The 16,345-nt window shown below is 29.7% G+C and overlaps 1 protein-coding gene across 4 annotated transcripts in view; it reads left to right on the top strand.

Moving 5' to 3' along the window:
- LOC105849595 (stimulated by retinoic acid gene 6 protein-like) overlaps nt 1–16,033 on the top strand; it is a 159,634-nt gene extending 143,601 nt beyond the window's left edge. For 3 of the 4 annotated variants that reach the window (XM_065816702.1, XM_065816703.1, XM_065816704.1), the window contains exons 15-20: nt 682–730; nt 804–921; nt 1,109–1,207; nt 15,023–15,186; nt 15,267–15,395; nt 15,596–16,033. In XM_065816702.1, coding sequence (XP_065672774.1) covers nt 682–730; nt 804–921; nt 1,109–1,207; nt 15,023–15,186; nt 15,267–15,395; nt 15,596–15,933 — 897 coding nt within the window. In that variant the 3' untranslated portion in view covers nt 15,934–16,033. The remainder of the gene's footprint in view (nt 1–681; nt 731–803; nt 922–1,108; nt 1,208–15,022; nt 15,187–15,266; nt 15,396–15,595) is intronic. The other variant, XM_065816705.1, reaches the window with a different exon arrangement.
- The last annotated feature ends 312 nt before the right edge of the window (nt 16,034–16,345 follow it).

Raw genomic sequence — 16,345 nt, 5'->3', positions numbered from 1 at the left:
AATAAAGTGTCAATAAATAATGGGTTTGTACCAATTTTGGTACAAAGCCATTATTTATTGACGCTGTAAATGACATTTAAAATGCTATATTTTCTGGTCTTCTGAAATGTGATTTAGACCATTGGATGCATTATTTGGGTTATAATTATTATTTTGTTTATTTTTCAAGTAAAAATCCGCTTTTTCTTGATGTTTTATACTTTTTATTTACTTTTTTAATGATGCTCATAGTGTGCATTTGTTTGAAGGTACCTTGAAACAAATTTTCTAATTTTATTTGAAATAGTCTCAAAAGTTTAACCTGTTATATTTTGGTAATTTATAAATTTAATTTTGTAGTTATAAATTTATTCTAAAAATTAAACCAATTGCCTGAAAAAAAGGCGTATTAAAAAAGTTGTTATGAAAAATGTATGTATATATATTGAATTATGTATACACATATTTGTGTGTGTATATATATATATATATATATATATATATATATATATATATATATATATATATATATATATATATATATATATACTATATATATATATATATATATATATATATATATATATATATATATATATATATATATATATATATATATATATATATATATATGTATATATATATATATATATATATATATATATATATATATATATATATTTATAAACAAGGTATGTTTAGGTTTCAAGCATGAATTTTGCAGGTTATCAAGTTGCTTATTCAATATGGGGTAAGTTTTAAATTCATTTTTAACACTTTAAAAATATTAATTTTTTTAATTATTATTGTTTCTGATTATTTAGGTTTTATAATTTCATTTATGGTACTTTTTGTTATTCTAATGGTCATTACTACTGAAATAATTCTCCCGATTATAAACAAGAAAAACTCATTTCTTCTTAAGCAGATTATCTATTTTTGGTATTTAAAATTTATGTTTTTTATTTTTTACTATTTTCTGGATTTACCAGTTATTTTTATATTTATAGGGAAAATATATTTATTACTTTTGTGTGTGAGTTTTACGTTTATATTGAAATAGTTTGCAAAATCTTTGACAGATGTTTTTGTGCAACATTAATGTATCCAAATAACACTATGTTTGTAGGCCTACAGTTTTAATTGGGTTTGTGATTATAATTCTTCAAAGAGTACTTGCTAGGTTCGTTTTGTTAATTGAAAAAGATGTGTTGGCTGTTGACAATAGGTATTTATTAAATAATAATTATGTTATTTCTAATGTGTATATTATTTTTAATGTTATATAACTATTTGAATAATTGAATAAACAAGTTAATGAAACAAGATCAATTGAAACATCAAGTTTAAAATAAATATTGATAAAATTTAGCTCCAGCATGTTCAATTGATCTCCAGCATGTCCATCTGATATCCAGCCTGTCAGAGTCATATTTCAATCTTAGTAATACTTTTTTAATTATTAACCAATTGAAAATCAATTGAGTAATTATTAAGGCAAAAATTTTAAGTTTTTTTTTGTGTGTAAAGTTTTAAGTGGGTTTTTCATGTAGTTTTTTAATTTTTCCCATGTGTAATTGGTACTTTTTCCAATTTTATCTCAAATTTAAAGTTTCAAATAAATGGGTTGAAAATGTCCTATGCCTAACCACTACTTAATTTTAATATATATATATATATATATATGTGTGTGTGTAGTTTTTGAAGCATGGTTAATTTTAAAGGCAGATGTGTAGAGATAATGCTAAGTATTCAGTATATCCAAATGCCGCTGATAATTCTGAAAGCATAAAAATAACACCGAAAATCAATATGCACAATTGGAAAGTTGCAAGAAATTGCTGACACCTTGAAGTTTTCATTAATGAACATTTGAGTATGAAAAAGCAAAATAAAGTTTCAAATAAGTGTATTGCTTTAAATATGTTTGCTCACAACAGGATAAAAATAACAACTAATTGATAAATCTGCGCAGTTTTGATATATTCAAGCCTGTAGTTTACTGGCCAGCCGTTACTTATCTTGTCAAGTTACTTGTGTTCAAGTTTTTTTTTCCTTTATTGAATTAAGGGTGAATTTTGTCTCTCTCCACTGTGCAGTCAGACAAAGTGGGCCAAAATACTAAAAAATAATTGTCAAGATTACATTGTTTTTTTTATTTAGACTCTTTGATACAGTTTAACGTAAGTGTAATCTTTAGATTTTATGCATCAGTAACAGACAGTTTTTGATATTTTTTTGCTGTTAACATTAACCATTATGCATCAGATGAACTATCCTTCAATATCCTCCAAACATTTTTTTTTTTTTTTTTTTTTTACATCTTCGCTTCCAACAAAGCTGCAAGCAACCACTATAATAGTTATAAGTTACTGAAAGAGAAAAGATGAAGTTTGTAAAGCAAGATAACGATTGACAGACAATTTAAAAGATTGCAAATTATATGAATCAGGAAAGCAAGATGAAAGAAACAAATTCCAAAGAACGGATGTTCGAAGAAAAAAACTAGATGAATAAGTGTTTTTAGAGCACTTAGGAACAGTCACAGAAAAAAGGTGGGGACTTAGTTGAATCACGAGCAACATGAGATTGAATTTTAGTAGATGGCACAAGAGACCCTGGCTCTTTAGAGCAGTGCCTATTATAGTATTTGTAGAAAAGAGAAAGAGAAGCAACATTACGATGATGTGATAATGATTTGAGGTTGGCTGCAAGAGCAGATCCATCTATGTTGGTCCAACTATGTTTACAATGCATTTTTGCGCTTTGTCTAAAAGAGAAAGGGCATCATTAGAAGATCTGCCCCAGATATGGCAACAGTATTCCATACAAGGATGGATTTGAGATTTATAGAGATAGAGAATAGAATCCGGAGTAAGAAAGTGTCGAGCTTGATAAAGAGATGCAAATTTAGAAGATGCTAATTTTGTAATGGATTGGATATACAGTTTCCAAGAAAAATCAGAAGTAAGAGTTAATCCTAGAAGATGAAAGGTAGATGACTCGTCGAGTACATTACTGTTTATAAATATAGATCTAAATTATTGCGAAAAAGATTGGCTGAAAAAAAATGGTTTTTTTCTTTTTAATTATTAGTTAAATTATTAAATTAAAGTTCATTAAATTAAAGTTCATTTAATTAAGTTCATTCAATTAAAGTTCAGAATTAAAGTTCACCAGCCACTGTGAGCCCCATACCATTGCAAAAGTGAGATCCTTTTCAAGGTCAAATGCTCCCTCCAAGTAACCAGAGAGTGTTGGCTTCTTATCATGACAAGAATAAATGGTAGTGTCATCAGCGAACAATGCCACCTTAGATGTGAGAATATCTGGAAGATTGTTAATGTAAATTAAAAAGAGTATAGGGCCAATAATTGAACCTTGAGGAACCCCTGAAATAACAGGATATGAAGAAGTGTGCTGTCCATCAAGGACAACTTTTATACTATGATTGGAAAGGAAGGACTCAATGGTTATTAACTGTAGAAGAGTTTAAGCAGGAAATCACTTGATATGAATGTCAAGCAATGGATCAACTTGTTTGACGGCTATATCAGATAGAATGCAACTAGTCAAATCAAGAGTTGATATTGATGAAAAGTTCTTAGCAAACAATTCAGCTTTGTCTTTAGGTAAGGTGATAATGTCTGAACTATACAAGAGAGGTGGAATAACAGATTTGCCCTTATTATTGATACTGTTAAAGATTCTCCAGAAGTCACGAGAGCTTAATTTTTGTGATGAAATAAGAGATTTCATGATCTGAGAATAGCAAGTTTGGCGTTAGACAAAACCTTTTTACAATGATTTTGTCTAAACAAAAGAAAACAGATGTCTGTTTACAATAGTAAACGGACATCTGTTTTCTGGAGAATTGTTTTGCTGATAGATATGGAAGTTATGGTTTCAATTGGAAATTACAGCAGCACCATGTTAGGAATACCATGGAGAAAAGTGAGGTTTGACTTGGATTTGTTGATAGGGAATAAAAGATTCCATGCCAGCCTGAATCCAAGAAGTTATGTAAGAAGCATATTTGTCAGTAGAAAGATTTTTACCCAAGAGCTATCACAAAGAAAATCACAGAAAGAGCCCCAGTCAGCTTTAAAGTAGTTGTAAGAGTTATGGCAATATGGGGATTCTGATGTTGAAGAAGAATGAGATAATAGTTTTAGAGATATCAAACTGTGATCAGAAGCATCAAAGGGTGAATGTGGAGAAACTGAGCACTGACTAGGATCAAAAACAAGACATAAGTCAAGTAGAGAAAGTTAATGATTCCGGTTGTCTAGAAAGCTGGTTGGAAAGTTGGCTATTTGAGTTAGAGATTAAGAAAGGCAAAAGTTGAGGGCCATAATCCCATCAGAGTTACTGACACTAGAGCCAAGCCATTCAGTGTGATGAGCTTTAAAGTCACCAACAACAACGATATTGGCTGATGGATAAAGAGAGAGGGCTTGGTCAATTTGATCAAAAATAACATTGAAAAGAGTGCAGTCTTGAGGTGAAGGAGAGGGATATAGAACAAAGAGAAAGGCAATAGAGTGAAGCGGTGCTAAACAAAAGCACATAAAAAAACAGTCTGTGGATTTAAACCTAGTTTGCCGACAATTGAGTGAATTCTTATAAATGTAAATGCACAGGCCAAGCATGTGAATACTGGAGTCTTTACGAATTAAAGGAAGATAACCATCTTGATTTAAAGCATAGATAGTACTCAGTACACTATTTAATAGTCCAAGCAATTGCCTCATTTCTATTAATAAACCCTAAGCTATAATAAAGTGTTCTAAATGTGGCCTCAACAAAGCACACCAAAAGTATGAACAGGGACACCATCCATGTGCAGCATGGGGCTGTTAATACTCTGATATTTTTCAGCTGTTGATGGAATCAGCCTCTCTGAGAGCTACCACAGTGTTTGGGAAACCTGACTACCAGCCGGACTCAGAACCATAAAACTGAGTTTTAGAGCTGTATCCTCGTTTGGAGATAATAAAATGAGTTGCCTAGTCATAAAAACAGAGATACAAGCAAACCCATGCATTAAGTCAAGAAGATCCAAGATTCTGGATAAATTTATAAAAACATTTTCAAAAAATGATAAGTCATAAAAACATTTATAAAAAAGTCATAAAAACATTTATAAAAAATTTATAAAAAGTCATAAAAACAGAGATACAAGCAAACCCATGTATTAAGTCAAGAAGATCCAAGATTCTGGATAAATTTTCAGTCTGATTGGTTGAATGGTTAAGAGTTTATAAAGGTTGCAATCTAAAACCTATAAAATACAAAACCTCAAAACTTTACCAATTACTGTGGTATTGGGTTAATTTTTTCAAAATAATGGTTACATGACTTTTTTATTATGTAATACCAACAATTTTTATTATAATTATTTTTATAGTACATGTACCATTTTCATTTCATAGATCAAAATATTAATTTGTTATTTAAAACGTGATTTGAATTGGCTTACGCATAGAGAAAAAAATTCAATATTTTCTAAGGTATGACTGTCAACATGCATAAAAATGCTAAAAACTAGTTGAAAAAATTTTTTAGGGATAATCTTAATATATATAAAGGGCAATGTGTGTTTGTGTGTGTGTTTGTTTGTTCTCTATAGAAATCCAAACCGCCGGACCGATCTCGATGAAATTTGGCATGGGGGTAGTCCTCGAGGGGGAGAAGGTTCTTAGCTGGGTTTTGACCCCGTACCCCGACCCCCGGGGTCAGGGGGGCCGTAAATGGGCCCTCCTGACCCCGGGGTCAGGGGGCCCATTTTTTGGGCCCATTTTTGGGCCCATTTTTGTGTACAGATATCAGGTAAGCCAGTTTAAATATTGGCCCGGGCAACGCCGGGGAACTCCAGCTAGTTACATAGAAAATAAAAAATTTTATTCCTCATAAAACATAAAACTGAGAAAACCAAATATTTTTTGGTTGACTTAAAGATTTACTTTTTTTTTTGTATAAGGCAGAGTTTGATTTAGTGAAGTTAGATTTAGTAAATTGCTACTATGCTAAATCATTCAAAGTTTGACAAAGATGGCAAAAATTGAAAGTTTGTGTGCTTTCTCTGTCTGAAAAAATGTTTAAGATAGCTTACTAACTTCCTAGCAAATCAAAGATATCAACTGTACAAGATCGATATCAGTGATTCTTGGGTGATCACAAAGGCTCTGCAAATTGTGCAGAAATACTTTGCACAGGAAACAAGGGAGGAAAGAAGACTCTCCCTTTTGTTTGATTTCAAATCAATACAAGTGAGACCTGAAACAAAAGGCACAATCTGTTATTGTCTAACCTGCCATATTGGTTATTCAAAGCTGCATGAAATGCATTCTCTTGAAGAGCAAACCGCAACTGAGAAAAAACCAAGTGTGCATTGCAACACATGCTTCAGTCTTTTAGGAAAATGTTTGCCCCACCAATGCTTTCAAATAAAGTTCAGGAAAAATATTCAATCTTCAGCAGCAAAAGATGCCAAGGCACCCAAACAAACTGCATCTCAAGTTAATTCCAATAAATTATTATCTCCAAAAGGAACTATTCAACTTGTTAAAGCATCCGGCAGGCCTCCATTTACAATTACCCTTAGTAAATATTTGTACTTTTAATAATTTTCACATATATATTGAAAGCAAGTTTTGACTATTAAAAAATGAGATTTCATGAAGTATAATTTTGGCAAGTTTCAACAATAATATAAACACAAATAATATAAAAGTTTTACACAAACTTTCTAAACAAAGTTTAATGTAAACATAAAGTATGTATGTTTTGGTTTTATGTCAAAGTAGTGCCCAGCCACCATCAAGCGCTTCAATATTGACCAATCTAGCCCTTCTAAATGTACAATTAAATACAAACCTGTCAAACAACAGAATAAAGAAATTTGTCAGAACTGTAAATCAAACGTCAAACAGTAAGGTGGTAGAGCCAAATTTTTACATTTATTTTCTAAGAGCAGGTCAATGCTTGAGTGACTTCTTCACTGTAGTGACTTGAAAATCACAGATGGAAAAGGAAATTCTGGTTAAAACTGTTGTTATGTTCCATTTCAGACCTCAAAGTAGAGGAAATAGAGAATGATGATGCTTATGTATATTAGATAATAGTATGGAACTTATTGTTCGTGGCTGTTTAATTAAATACAAAGCAAATATATTGTTAAAAAATAGAACCTTATTTTGATATATTGATATATTGATAGCATAGAACCAATTTATTTTGAATCTCGACCTCTTCCTATTCCTTCTTCCTAATCACATAAGACCACTAGTGATAGATAAACTAAATGATATGATACAACAAAAGTTGCTCCAAATTTTTCCTCCTGGTGGTAGCAAATGGGTCTCATAACTTGTGGTTGTTAGAAAAACAGATGAAGATTTACACATATGTGCAGATTACAAAATAGGTATGCGGTAGTGGTGTAGTGGTAAGAGCGCTCGCTTTGTAAGCGAGAGGTTCGGAGTTCGACTCCCACCACGTCCCTGGAAGTACCGCGCTCAACTTACTTTCTCCGCGCAGCGGCCTTGCTCGGCAAGGTTCGTGTTTCGGAGTTAAAGAGTTGAGAGAGGGTTGCACCACGAATAACAACTAAAAAATAAAAACACAAAAAAAGTGAGTAGCCTCCTCGACTGTAGTGGCCCCCCTCGGGCCTTGGGGAGGTGAATAATCTAAAAAAAAAAAAAAAAAAAAAAAAAAAGGTGTTAACCAAAAGATATGCATAGATTCATACCCTACTCCAAAGATTGAGATTGTATTTCATAAAATGGCAGAAATAAAATATTTTGCTAAAATTGATCTCAAGGGAGCTTATCATCAAATTGAGATGGACAAAGAGGCACAAAATAACAACAACAGTTAATATTCCTATCAGATTGTTAAGATGGGTATCCTTACCTTTTGGAATAAAAACTACAAGTGCAATGTTTCAAAGAGCAATAGAATCTGTTGTTGGCGATATTATTCCTAATATGATTATATTTCAAGATGATATAAGTGTTGGTGGTCAAAATGCTGAAGAACTTAAATTGAATTTGAGTAAAATTTGGGGCAAATTGAAGGAATCGGAAATAAGTATGAATAAAAGAAAATCAGTGAACCAAACAAAAAGTTTTTCATTTTTAGGACATGAATTGTCAGAAAAGTGAGTTACTCCAGATCAAAATTTGGTCAGCAAAATACTTCCCTCTAATGATAAAAAGGAACTTTAGTTGTTTATAGCAGCATGAAAAATAAGAAATTGAAGGCAAGCGGTCAATTTGACTGGCTAACACATGGAATTGATGGTTAATTTTAATTTTTTGTTTGTTTAAATTTTCATCTGAGTAATAATACTTCTTTATGATTGAAACTAAATACACAAAATAACTTGTATTCTTTTTAAAATAATAATTTTAAATAAAATAAATGCATTTTTAAAACTTAAACTAGCAATAGCTAATGTTCAAATTACCTGCTAATGTTAATTTATTTGCACGCTAGGGGTATAGTATTTTTTCAAACTCAATGAGCATGTCATATTCTGATGAGCTTTTGTAAATAATTAAGAGAATTTAGTTTCAATATGTTTTTAGAAAAAAACTCACACACTGACCCACTAGAATGCCAAGTCAAAAGCTGTTAATCACATTACAAATACGCTTAGAAATTCTCTCCTGGTAATTTGAAGCAAAATGTTTTCCACTTTGTCTTGAAATAATAAGTTATGTTCAAATAAGTAATAAAGATATATATCACATAAATAAAACTATATTGAAAAAATTAACAAAACATCAAAATGTTCAAAAACTTCATTGATAAAAATACATTAACTAAAAGGTTTGCATTTGCTTTAATCATGATTTGTTAATAAGAATTTCAAATACAAAGTTTCTTCAGATTTGCAAAGACTTTTAATATCTTCTAAAAATTTTACTGCTTGTTTGGCACAAATGTTGGATCTTTTCGTATTTATAGGCAAAGGAGTACACACCAAAACTTCCTGAATGTATTAATAGCCTTTGGATGATCTATAATGGCTTCCTCTAATTCTTTACCATTTTCAGGATTAAACATTTAGTTTGAAAACCAAATATCTGCCTATTTTCCGGCAACAAGCTTAACTGTCATCTCAAGTTGTTGTGTCTGAAGGAATTGGTATGTAAGCAAGTAGTAAATAAATTGTCCAAAAGTTCCATCTAGATTGGCTAATATTTGGTAAACTTTTAAAATTAATCTTAGGAAATTTCTTTTCATTCCAAAAGTATTTCACTACATTAATCAGATGCTTTAAAAACTGGATGTCATCTCTCCATTTCAGTTCATTCTCCTTCAATTGTATACCACTATTGTCAAAGTTCAATGTTAAATAGTCATATTTACTACATATTGCTTCAACAAAATAATATGACAGTTCAGGTGAACTGGTATTACCTCCAAAAAAGTCATCCAGACATAACTTTAATAATCTATCTAATATATAGTGTTGACAACCAACAGAAAGGTTTCTTAAAGCCAACACTTTCAAAATGTGTCATTAATATCTTTATCACGCCACTTGTTTTCCCAGTGTTAACATTTGTAGTGTCTGTTACGATCATTTTTATAGATCCCCATAAATCATATTCATTCAAAAGTTCTAGAAGTCCTTCAAAAATTGTCTTTGACTTTCCATTCTTCAATACCATTGGCTTAAGCCTAATCTCTTTTTTATTGTTCTTTATCACAACTACTTGATGTTCAACCCTAGCTATCTTTTTTCCATCAAAATGCAAACACTAATTCTCAACCTTCAGTTCTTTTGTCAATTTATATTGTAACTATTTACCTTCTCTGATGACTGCCATGTAGATTGCTGGTTTAGGTGATGCAGGAAGATTGACACCAGCCATTTGAAGTTGTTGAAACACTGTGGCAGCTTTTCGTGTACTTAGCTTTTCTTGACAAACCAATTTAACAGCCTTGACTGTCCTCTGTTTGATTTTTCGTTTATTAATATTTATTGAAGGTTCATAATCACTGCCACTGTCACTTATTGACTCATTAGTACTTTCATGTTCCTCTCTGTATTCATTCAGAGTTGAAGTTGATGGCATTGATGTACCGTTTCTGATTTTAATTTTCTTTGAAGGATGTATTTTTTTAGGATCATCAAGCTTCATTTTAGTATATCCCACTCTATCGATGTTTCTAATTGATTTAAATAATGATTTTTATCTTCAGAATGCAACCAAATCCATCCTCTTTCGGAATATATAATAAACCATCAAAACTATAAGTATCTGGTTTTTTGATTTCTATTTGTCTCTTTTTAATCAATTTTTCTATAGTTCTTGGCACAGATCTTTTGTCTATTGTAGGAAAATTCAAATTAGCCCATAGTTCTAAACATTCATCTGAAATTTTCTTTATTCGTCCTTTCACATTTTTACAGTCTGGTGCTAAGCTGGTGTATCAGTTATTTATTTGCCAATTTGTTGGCATTTTACATATTGTTCCAATGATTCTTGAGATTTACTCTTACATAAACTTTTCTTAAAGTGAGTCAAATTCTTTTTCCATGCCTCTCTTGATATTGAATGGCTATGTAATAACTGAACTTGTAATTGTAAAAAAATTCTGAGCGAATAAATTATTATTTGATTAGATTAAATTACGCAATGCTAAATTTTACTAATAAACAAAAAAAAAGAGTTTTCCCTTGCAGAGCATAAGTTAAATCAAAAACAAAATAACGCACTTTTTTGATTTTTTGAAGTTTAATAAAAATTGCTGCATAAAAGAGCTTAAGATCTCTACCTAATTTATAATTTAGATACCTAATTTACTTCTGTTTTTAAAACAGATTTAGCGCTGTGTAATTTATGGACAATCCCTTAGAAACTATAATTCATTTGGTGCATTAGTTTTTTAAAAGTATTTACCTTAAAATTATTGTCATTTTTTTCAAAATATAAAAGCTCATAACTAGATGATATGCTCAGTTGAAAATCTTAAAATTATTTTTTATTTTATACCTCTATTGCCCTATTTTTTTTTTTTTTTTTTTTAAGATCAAAACAAATTATATAAAATATTTAAAAAATTTAAACTGAATACTTAATACTAAAAGAAAATCATTTTATGAAAATTGAAAAATGAAAGTGTCAATTGTTTCTTTTACTTGCCTCTATTAAGACAGACTGATGTTTGATTTACGTTACAATTCAATAATAGAAAGAAGAAAAAAAGTTGCATACGCGCAATTGATAATTTTGAATTTATTTTTAAATTCATTTTTTCATTCATTGCAATGACTTTTCATTAAATGATTAAAAAAAAATGTTCTTAGTTACATACAAAAATTTTAAATGATAATTTTATCTATCTGATTTTAATGATCTAAGATATAAATTTTTTTTTATCTCTGCTTATTTTTAAAACTGTTGTAATAAGTTATTAATAACATTATTAACACTCATTTGAGGAAACTATATAAACAAACACTTAATACTAAGAAGACAATCGTTTTATGAAACAATACTACAAAAATTACTAATGTACTAGTATAAAACAAGATTTTACTAAATATATGTTTTTAAGAATCCTATTATAGAAAATTTTTAGTTTATTTATAAATCATTCATACATTTATTACATTTGCAGCAAAAACTTATGAGAAAATAAATAAAAAGATTTAAAGAAAAAAACAAAAAGTAACAAAGTACACTTAAAAGAAAAAAATTTCTCAGTTGAATACAGCAATTATTATATACTTTTATATTATTATAAAAATAATATATTAAATATTTTTATTGAAACAATAATAAAATAAGAACTTCAATCGTTAATGAAATAAAAGTTTAGTAACCACCAGTAAAATAAAGGTAATTTAAATAAGTAAAGAAAAAAAAAAAAAATTAATATAGTTTACATCATTTATTTGTCAACAAAGCAAGTTAAAGTAGCATGTTGTAAACATTAAAACTATTTTTAACCGCTTATTTGAATCAGTGTTTTTTAAAAGGTTGTGTTTGCTAAAAATTTTTTAAGCAAATCCGCCCTTTTAAAAAACTCAGATTCATTTAAAATCTAAATGGTTTTATAAAATTTTAGTATATGCATTTTCCAAATTAAATCATGATTATTTGTAAAACCATGTTTTTCAAAAATCTGATTTTTTTTCAACCCGTCAAACATGACCAACAAGAATTCATTTTGAGAGGTTAAAATAGTAATTTTAGTCATTTCAGGCAGTCGTTAATCGTTAACCGGCCGTTGCTTTCCACGCTGTTTATAGGACTAGTAAACTTTTATGGACGACACATTGAAAAATTTGCTGAAAAGATTTTAACTTATAAAAAACTTAAGGAAGAAAGGTGTTACAATTGAGTGGAGGAAAGAACATTAATATGCAAAGAAGATTCTTTGCAAAGAACCAGTGGTAAAAGTTTATGACATCAATCAAGATTTAGAATTAACAACTGATGCTAGTGAAAAAACAATATCTGGAATACTTTCATAAAATGGTCATCCTGTATTGTATCTCTCACGATCTATATCAGGCGCTGAAACAAGATATTCTAATGTAGAGAGAGAAACGTTGGCTATGTTTTGTTCTACCCACAGAGCTAGGTATTTTTTGTTGGGTAGGAAATTTAAATTGATATCAAATCAAAGACCATTAGAGTTTATATTTGATTGTAATAAAAACTGCCTAAAGTGACATCTGCTAAAATTTTAAGATGAGCTCTGCAAATGATGACATTTGCCTACAATATCAGCTATAAAAAACGAGAAAACATTCCTCATGTGGATGCATTATTAAGATAATAATGATGTCTCTTCTTCCACAAGATGAAAAAAAGGACTAAGAAACCTTATACACTTAGTGGAGTCAGATATTGTGAATCTTGAACAGATGATAAAAGAAACAGAAAATAATAGAATATTGATGGATATAAAAACCAGAATTATGAAAAATAATTGGAGCAGATGCTCTGTGGTAGAAAGAACTAATAAATCTAATAGAAATAAATTGACTATTGAAAAGACAATTGTATGTAATCGTGATCTTTTTGTACCTCCTAAAACAATGAGAAAGAAGTTCATTGAATCAGTCCATGATGAAATACATTGTGGCACAATGCAAACTCGATCTAGATTAAAGTGGGAAACTTGGTGGCCTGGCTTCTATCAAGATGTTGAAAAATATGTAAAAATAAACCTTGGTGCAGAGTGCATATGGGTCATAACTATGTACAGCGTGTTTGGCTGATTTTGATTAGTAGGTTCTTTTTCTAGATGTAGCATCAAAAAATAGTAGCCTTCTCAACTGTAGTGGCTCTCTCGACCTTAGGGAGGTGAATAACATAAAAAAGTTTGATCTGAACAGTAAGCATCTTTAAAGAACTGCTAGCATAATTTAAGTTATTAGAGATGCAGAAATTCTTTTATTATGAACATTTTCACCATCTTAATCCTTAACTGGTACTAGTTCAAAAACTATAAATTTTGATATTACATTTAAAAATAAAGTTGCAGAGTATTTGTAATAAAATACTATATTGAGATATTTATCAATAAATTTTTTGTGTAGAAAATCAAAGAACATGTCTTAAAATGTAATCAAATGCTATTTGATGGTAATAGAATGTATTAAATAGGGTTTAACAGTTATTTTTATTACTTAATTTTGAAAGTAAATATATTTAAAAAGATCTCAAGAGTCAATAAAATATTTGTTAAGAGAAATGTATCTTTTTGTTTGTTTTACCAACTGGTGGTCCTTTGACCAGGTTTTGCACTTTTTTTTTGCATTTTGGCAGTAGTTTATATCTTAAGAAATGTTTATATTTATATAAACATTTATATTTATGAAGATAGTTAAATGGTATTTGCTTGTTTTAGAAAAACTTTCAAGCATTGCAATCTTGTCATAGTTTACAATGTTATTTGAAGAGTTAGCTTTATTCCGTACCAACCTAGAATATTCATCTCGTTCATCATGTAGAACCTACTAGTGTAAAGTAAGCACATTTCTTAGGACCCTTAAGTTTCAGCTTGGGTTAAGTGACTCGATTTGTCTGATTTTGTCGGTGATAATCAAGACTTGTTGATGACACTACTGACTTGTCAGTGACACTACGACTTGTCAGTGATAATCAAGTTTATTTAATCAAGACTTGTTGATGAGTGACACTGCTGACTTGTCAGTGATAATCAAGTTTATTTAACCAAGACTTGTTGATGAGTGACACTACTGACTTGTCAGTGATAATCAAGTTTATTTAATCAAGACTTGTTGATAAGTGACACTACTGACTTGTCAGTGATAATCAAGTTTATTTAATCAAGACTTGTTGATGAGTGACACTACTGACTTGTCAGTGATAATCAAGTTTATTTAATCAAGACTTGTTGATGAGTGACACTACTGACTTGTCAGTGATAATCAAGCTTATTTAATCAAGACTTGTTGATGAGTGACACTACTGACTTGTCAGTGATAATCAAGTTTATTTAATCAAGACTTGTTGATAAGTGACACTACTGACTTGTCAGTGATAATCAAGTTTATTTAATCAAGACTTGTTGATGAGTGACACTACTGACTTGTCAGTGATAATCAAGTTTATTTAATCAAGACTTGTTGATGAGTGACACTACTGACTTGTCAGTGATAATCAAGCTTATTTAATCAAGACTTGTTGATGAGTGACACTACTGACTTGTCAGTGATAATCAAATTTATAATAGTCTTAAACTCTTTTGCTTTCAAAAATTTGGTAAAAAAAATTTAAAATGTTAGGAAATAAAAGATTATATAAAATATTTTTTTTTTCTATGTTTTGCTGTAGGGTAAAGCCATCTATATATGGCAACTACCAAATCCTGGCCACTTTTTCAAAGAGATTTATTGCCTTAGATATTGTGTTTTCGGCGCAGGGTCAGGTGAGGTCAACCTCAGTCTGTAACATAAAATCAGTTTTTTGTATTTTTATTTTTTAATTAATAATATGAGGTTAATGTATTTTAGTTGGTGTACAAATTTTATGCACTTTAGGAGGATCTTTCACGGCGCAGCATTCTTTTTGTTTTATTTCAACATCTTTGTTGGGGTAATTTCATCAGTCTTTCGTATTATTTGTAGTCTTACTTTGGGAGTTTTGTTTTATCAGAGAATGCAAATAAGCTCACTACCGAGATCGTTTGAAAACTGGGATAATGGTAATGATTGGTGCATTTAATTATTTTAGATTTTTTAATTTAAATTTTTTCGTTATTGAAAAAAGCAGTAATAATTTCAGGTTACATGTCATACATTGGTTATATACTTCTTGAGCATTATCATACCAACCCGGTGTTACAATGTTTTGTTCGACTTTTATTAGAGATTAAAGAAAGAAAGTTTTTAACAGATGATTCCGATTTATATAGTAAAATATTTGTTCTTTTGATTTTTTTTTTATGTTTACCGATTTAACGTTTTTAAAATTCAGTTGACGAAATCAAAAATTTTAAACCTATTTCTGTCTACTTAAATTTATTTCACTAGGTAAGTTGTCAAACTATTTGTAAGTCTTTTTTAAAAATTTTTTAATTATATTTACATTACATTGTTGGTGTTTTATTTTAGACTCTTTTTATTCATTGAACGAAACTCTTCCAAAGGTGAAAAATTTAAAAAAAACTCGCGCTCTCAATAGATGGCATCTTTACGTCCTACTTTTGCAGAATCCTTCGCTTCAGAAATTTCGATCACATAGAATTGTTTCTAAAATCGATTCAACAAACGAAAAGAAACCACATATTCTTTTTCGCACAATTACGAATCTATGTTCTGGAAGTAAACATGGTTTTAATGACTCTGAGTATTTTGGTGAAAACAATGAGTACGCAAAATCAACGCTGAGAAAATTATCGAATTGGTCTACAGTTCCACTGGACAATTCTTATGCAAATGAAAAATTCTAATGCAGTTCCAATTCTAAGTAGGTAGATGCACTTGAAAAACATTATTTGTAGTAAAACTTTTTTATTTTACACAGGAAATCAAACTACACTTTGTCTAAAACTTATTTTTCAATTTGTTTGGATTTAGGTTTTAACTCAATACCTTTTTAACGGTGTGGATTATTGGAGTGTGAATCACACTCCTACTCATACAGCGAACGAGTTGAAATCAAAATGTCCAATAATCCACACCGTTAAAAAGGTATTGAGTTAAAACCAAAATTCGAACAAATTGAAAAATAAAAAAGAGTACGGACCATTAAAAAATATATAAAACAAAAAAGTTGTTAAAGCATGATTTAAGTTTTATTAATAATTTTATTAATAAAATTATTCCCTAGTCAAAAAATCTTATAGGATCCGATAGCAATCC

This window comes from Hydra vulgaris, chromosome 13 (genome assembly GCF_038396675.1).
Source record: "Hydra vulgaris chromosome 13, alternate assembly HydraT2T_AEP".
NCBI lineage: Eukaryota > Metazoa > Cnidaria > Hydrozoa > Anthoathecata > Hydridae > Hydra > Hydra vulgaris.
This window is presented reverse-complemented; position numbering and strand designations above follow the sequence as displayed.